General features: G+C 41.9%; 1 protein-coding gene across 1 annotated transcript; it reads left to right on the forward strand.

Annotated features, from left to right (window-relative positions):
- The first annotated feature begins 2,754 nt into the window (after window positions 1-2,754).
- Window positions 2,755-4,405, forward strand: LOC142502264 (maximins 4/H3 type 4-like). Its single transcript, XM_075613101.1, has 3 exons — window positions 2,755-2,847; window positions 3,289-3,379; window positions 3,716-4,405. The coding sequence occupies exons 2-3, from the start codon at window positions 3,306-3,308 to the stop codon at window positions 4,074-4,076; spliced, it is 435 nt and encodes a 144-aa protein (XP_075469216.1). The 5' UTR covers window positions 2,755-2,847; window positions 3,289-3,305; the 3' UTR covers window positions 4,077-4,405.
- Window positions 4,406-6,919: the final 2,514 nt, after the last annotated feature.

The following is a 6,919-nucleotide window of genomic DNA, read 5'->3' on the forward strand; positions in this document are numbered from 1 at the left end:
ACCCCCAAATCCATAGAAAAGAAGCCTCACACCCCAAATGCATATATGAAATAAAATCATCCCCATATAAAGAAAACCATGCTCTCAAATACATATACAAAAAACAACCCCCCCCCAAATGCATATAAACTGCCCCCAACCCCAAAAACATGTAAAAGAAGCCCTCAACCGCCAAATACATAGAAAAGAAGCCCCCAACTGCCAAATACATAGAAAATAAGCCCCCAACCGCCAAATTCATAGAAAAGAAGCCCCCAACCGCCAAATACATAGAAAAGAAGATTCACCCCCAAAATACATTGAAAAGAAGTATCCCACCCGCCAAATACATAGAAAAGCCCCCCATCCCCAAATACTGTAGTGCCGACGAGTATTCTAAAACAAATCTGGGGCAATCACCAACAAGACCCAGGTACATGCTGGGTACATGCTGGGTACATGCTGCAACATTTCAGTGACATTTCTGCAGACAGACTAATGGCCCATCGGATTAACAGCGGGGGTCCCTGGCAATCCCATTCAAACTGAATGGGACTGCCAGGGACCCCTGCTGTGTTAATCCGATGGGCCATTAGTCTCTGCAGAAATGTCACTGAAATGTTGCAGCATGTACCCAGCATGTGCCTGAATCATGTTGATAAAAGCTCCAGATTTTCCAAGGCAAGTTTAAAGCAAGTTTTAGAATTCTCGTCAGCGCACCTGTACATAGAAAATAAGCCCCCCCATCCCCAAATGCATATATAAAATAAAAACACCCCCAAAAGCATATTAAAAATTGCTCCCAAATACATATTAAAAAAACACCCCCCCAAATACATTTAAAGAACCCCACTATCCCCAAATGACATTGAAAAGAAGCCCCCACCCCCAAATACATGGAAAAAGTCCCCCATCCTCCAACTACACAGACAAGAAGCCCCCACCCCCAAATGCATATTATAAAAATACCCCCCAAATACATATACAAAAACCCACCCCAAATGCATATAAACTACCTCCACCCCACTAATAAATATAAAAGAAATCCCCCATCCCCCAAATACATAGTAAAGTCACATATCCCCCAAAATACATAGAAAAGAAGCCCCCACGCCCAAATAAATATAAAATCCCCCACCTCCCAAATACATAGAAAATAAGTCTCCAACCCCCTAAATACATAGAAAAGAAGTACCCCACCCGCCAAATACATAGGAAAGCCCCCACCCCAAAGATATAGAAAAGACCCCACCACAAATTCATTTTTTTAAATAAAAGCACCCCCTAAAGCATATAAAAATATGCTCCCAAATACATATAAACCCCCCCAATACATTTAAAGAACCCCACTAACCACCAAATACACAGACAAGAAGCCCCCACCCCCAAATGCATATTAAATAAACAACCCCCAAATACATATACAAAAAACCCACCCCAAATGCATATAAACCACCTCCATCTCCCAAATCCATATAAAAGAAGTACTTCCCCCCAAATACATAGAAAAGAAGTCCTCCACCCCCCAAATACATATATGAAATAAAATCATCCCCAAATGCATATAACCCCCCCAAATACATATACAAAAATACACCCCCAAATGCATATAAACTGCCCCCAACCCCAAAAACATATAAAAGAAGCCCCCCAACCACCAAATATATAGAAAATATGTACTCCACCCACCAAATACAACGACACGCACCCCACCCCCAAATACATAGAAAGGAAACCCCCCGCCCCCAAATGCATATATAAAATCACCCCCAAAAGCATATAAAATAAACATGCTCCCAAATATATATTAAAAAAACACACCCAAATACATTACAGAACCCAACTACTCCCAAATACATAGAAAATAAGCCCCCATCCCCAAATACATAGAAAAATGTCCCCCAGCCCCCAACTACACAGACAAGAACCCCCTAACCCCAATGCATATTAAAAAAACACACCCCAAAATACATATACTAAAAACCCACCTCAAATGCATATAAACCACCTCCACCCCACAAACACATATGAAAGAAGCCCCCCACCTCCCAAATACATAGAAAAGTCACGTACCCAACCAAAATACTTAAGAAATAGCCCCCCACCCCCGAAATAAATATAAAATCCCCCTAACCACCCAAATACATAGAAAAGAAGCCCCCCAACCCCAAATGCATATAAACCACCACACCCCCCAAATACATAGAAAAGAAGCCTCTCACCCCCCAAATGCATATATAAAATAAAATCACCCACACACACATTAAATAAAAACATGCTCCCAAATACATATACGCAAAACCCACCCCCCAAATGCATATAAACTCCCCCCACCTCACAAATACATATAAAAGAAACCCCCCACCCCAAATACAAAGAAAAGAAGGCCCCCACCACCAAATACATAGAAAACACAATAATTATAGACGTCATAGAAGAGAAACAGTTGAAAAAAATTAATTGAATCATTTGATTTATTTTTAATGACATTTAATTATGTAATTGACCAACTCTAATTAAAACAAATACATTATCAATCTATGTGCTAATTATATTTTGAAGAAAGGACACAAGACGGTTTGAATAAAATTAAATAACTTAGTGATCTCTGTCTTCAACCAGCACATCTGTAATAATAAGACACTCACAAGGCCAGAAATTAATTGAATTAATATCTACAGTTGAAGGTCAATTACATTTTCTAAATCAAACAACAGAAAATTAAATCAGATGCTTTATCACTATGTTTGTTCATTATATTCTGAAATAATCTTACCAAATTCTGTATTTAAAGCAGGCAACCCATACAGGTATACAGGAGAACCAGTAGCGAAATTCTAAAGTGCCCTGTATCATCTGGAATACCACGTAAGTATTAATCACATGAAATATATATGCTATTGATAGTGAATTGTATCCACATTAGGTCAAATGTATTCCATCTATACTTAAATGGTAAAATTGTGTATGACTATGCTCTAAAGCTGTTCAAAACTCTATCAAGCTGAACACATTACTGATTTTGCTATAGGCAGACACTATAAATTAGTATTACAGGCTAAATTAATTAAAGTCTCCCAGTTGCCAAATGTGGGAAATTTGGATGATAAAAAAAAGAACCAAAAAAGAAATTTCATAGAAAGCAATAGGAATTTGTCCTAGCAGTGATATACTGTATGAGAATATGTACACAGTAATATAATAGAGTATTTAGGGGGTAAAAGATTTGTGTACTGTACTGTAGAAACTGAAATATCATATAAATTAGTAAAAACGACCACACAATATGATTATTTTTTTTTTTAACAGATTTCAAGAACCAAAAGATGTTTCTAAAGGCTCTAGCTTTACTGGCTTTTGTATCTATTGCCTGCCTTGTACCACTTGGAGAAGCTAAAAAGTAAGACGTTTTTTTCTCAGAAATTTAAGTGCTAATTCCTTCTTCTAGTTATTCTAGTTTTGTTTTAGAGTGTATATATTGTTGTAGGGATGTTGTGAATTGATTTAATTAAATAGGCTACACTGTGAAGTGTTTGCAATATAATAATTTCCCAAAAATGCAACCTGTTAACACAAGCCAATATATATTTGGCATATATTTGGGTTGATTTACTTATTTGTTCTCAGAACATCCACAAGAATACATTTTTGGTCCTCACAATGCATGGAATACATGTAACATGTCACCAAGTGATAATGCATTTTCTGACTTCAACTTTTCTCTCTTCATCTTTAGTGAAGTTGAAAAACAGAATCAGTTAAAGAGGATGGTAGATTTACTACATGGAATAGAAGCTCTCAGTGAAAGAGACATCTCTGAGGAAGCCTATTTGAGGGAAATCAGAGGTTTCAGAGATGTTCTCAAAGGTGCTGCAAAAGCATTTGTTAAAACTGTAGCTGGTCATTTAGCCAATGGAAAGAGATCAACTGAAGAAGAGAAAGAGATGAAGAGAGTGGAAAATGTACTGCGTGATCTAGAATCTATGGATCTCTCACAACATGCATCTCAAAGGCAAATCAGAGGATTCAAGGACTGGATAAAGGGTGCTGCTAAGAAACTAATTAAAACAGTAGCCTCAAGCATTGCTAATGAGTAAGAGAGAGTTTGAGATCAGAGATATGCAATAAAAAAGCCTTACATATTGAGCTCTTGAATAGGCTTCTCTCCTTCCTGATCCATGTTAGACAGGTTATACCATGAGAGCAGTCTAGCAAAATCAGTGCATCTCACCTTTCTCAGAATCAACATTATGATGTAATTTACTGCCTGTGAATCTTTTTGGAAATGGTTGGCTTTTATTTAGCATTTTCATGAATTATCTTTAATTAGTAATATTGTCAAGTCCAAAAATTATGCAGCTAGCAGTGAAATATTTTCATGTATGTATGATTACAGTACAATAAAAATTAAATGCATAAATCAATAGTGCTGGTGTTTTTTTTTTTTAACCTGAATGAATAACAAGAAAGCTTTGCATGTTTCTTCCCTGTTTCTTGATTACAGTAAACGTATGATGAAAAGTACTTGCATATAGTTTATTATATACTAAAGCAGTGAAATTCTGGGCATTATTAAAATCCCTGCTTTCTGATTGGTTAGAATTCTGGGCATTATTCATTCAGTAATGCCCGGAATATTTGGGAACGTGCCAATTTACCTTTCAGCGATGCAGGGAGAGCGCGCTGAGAAAAAAACGTCAATATTTAAACTTCAACAAAAGACAGGGGTGCCCAATGCTACATCTAATTGACAAAACATATATGGTAATAAGTATAAAGTTTAAATACTTCAATGATCAGATAAGAACAAGAATTTGGTACTCTCTCAAAATGGAGGGTCTTATGGGGATTCTAAGAGACCCCTGTTCAAAGTTTCAAAAGGTATGGCAACCGTGGCTGATCTATTAGTCTCTTAACATGCAGGATCACCCACCCATAGATCAGTCCAATATCCTCCAATGAGAATCCATGTGCTATCCAGGTTACCCGATGGGTAAGCCATCCCCTCCTCCCAATAATAGTAATAAAGAGTATTTTTTACAGTGGACATGTATAATGTATTTCTATATATGCGAAGTATGATTGTCAGGATTGTCAGGAATGTTGCACCATTCCTTTCCCCCCCTCTCACCCATTAGGCTAAGGCCCCGCTGCCTCAGACCACGCGCCCGCACTGCAGACAGGCGGCACGTGGAGAGGCACTTGGGGCTTTTTCCGGTCCAAAGGGACCATTTTTGCGAGCGGGGGGGCATGGCCAAAACGGGTGGGGGGCGCAGCCATGATGTGTGGGGGGGGGGGGGTGGGCGCGGCCATGACGTGAGGGGGTGGTACCGCCCGTCAGCTGTTCAGCCCCTCAACTCCTCAGCCGTTCAGCCCCTCAACCGCTGAGCCCCTCAAATCCTCAGCCCCTCAACTCCTCACACACAGACGCACTCAGGCACACACACAGCCAGGCACACACACAGACAGGCACTCAGGCACACACATACACACACACAGACAGGCACTCACAAATACACACGGGGGGGGTGAATCGGAGCCCGGGGGATCGGAGCAGGGGGGGAATTGAAAGGGGGACCCCCCCAAGAGGAGAGAGTCTGTGGGAGGGAGCAGGGGGGACTTCCTTGGTGCTGCAGAGTTTATTTAAAATCACTGCTTTCCCTCCACACTCTCCTCCCCGCTCCCCGAAGCCTCCCCTCCTCATTGGCTCACAGCCACACCACGTGACGCGTCGCCGCTTGGGATTACAATTCTCTTGAATCCCCTGGCGGCTGACGCGTCACAGCGTGTAGTGAGCTGTGCAGCCAGGGGGGACTGGGACCGGCTCGGGAGGATTCCCCTGCTGGTGGGGAACGCTCGTGCGGCCGCCCGCGCCACCAGGCGCAGCGGGTCCCAGCCCTTACCCCTCCTTTTTATTTCTGTACCCCTTCTCCTCCACACCCACAACTGCTGGAAAAAAACCTAAGAAAAACTTAAGTTGAAAAAAAAAAAATCAATAATAATAATAATTACTTGTTTTTTTAGTTAAACCCTTTGGCCAAAGCGTCGTAAGCCTGCATGCCAAACGCCAAGGTATACATTTGCCACGCGCAGGAGCACTCTTTTTTGACATAAATATATATTCATGATGTGGTGGGTGTAGGAGTTTGAGCTAGCTGGGAATGTGTGCTAATCAATATTTAAACTTAACTGTAAATACCTCTCCTGGTCCAAGCCACTGACAGCACCTCCGTTCCTCTCCTCTCACAGCACAGCAGCATAAGCAGTCTCTCACACAGCTGCTAGTGCTGCCAGAAGCTGGCGAGTCCCAATTGGTAACTTTGTTACTTGTAACAAAGTAATATTTCTCACCACTTCAATAGCTTGTGCTAAGGTAATTTCTATTTGTTTTTTATTTAGTTGTAGTTAATATCACAGTCCCCACTCTCTCCGCATTCTCTCCAACATCTCCCCTCCACCCACCTCCATCCCTCTTCTACCCCTCCATTCCCCTCCATTGTCCCCCTCACCCCTTTTCGCCCCTCACCTCTCTCTCTTCCCCCCTCACCTCTCTCTCTTCTCCCCAACCTCACATCTCTCTCTTCACCCCCCCCTCACCCCTCTCTCCCCCCTCATCTCTCTCACTCCCCCCTCACGTCTCTCCCCCCTCCTTCACCTCTCTTCCCCCCTTCACCTCTCTCTTGCCCCCCTTCTTCTTCTCTCTCTTCCCCTCCTTCATGTCTCTCTTCCCCCTCCTTCACCTCTCTCTCTCCCCCCCTACACCTCTCTTCCCCCTAAACCTCTCTCCCCCCCATAAACCCCTCCCCCCTAAACCCCTCTCTCCCCCACTCAGCCTTCTCTCTCCCCACTCACCCCTCTCATCTGCTACTTTACTTCTTTCTCCTACACAGATGCATCTGCTAGTTCGGATTTATATATGAGACCCCAGTTAGGACAGATT

This window comes from Ascaphus truei, chromosome 9, assembly GCF_040206685.1.
Source record: "Ascaphus truei isolate aAscTru1 chromosome 9, aAscTru1.hap1, whole genome shotgun sequence".
NCBI classification, from domain to species: Eukaryota; Metazoa; Chordata; class Amphibia; order Anura; family Ascaphidae; genus Ascaphus; species Ascaphus truei.

Excerpts from the sequence above, each read along its gene's own strand:
- LOC142502264 (XM_075613101.1), top strand. The coding sequence starts at position 3,306 with ATGTTTCTAAAGGCTCTAGCTTTACTGGCTTTTGTATCTATTGCCTGC. Across the intron at positions 3,380-3,715 it reads CCACTTGGAGAAGCTAAAAA|TGAAGTTGAAAAACAGAATC; the intron begins GTAAGACGTTTT and ends CTTCATCTTTAG.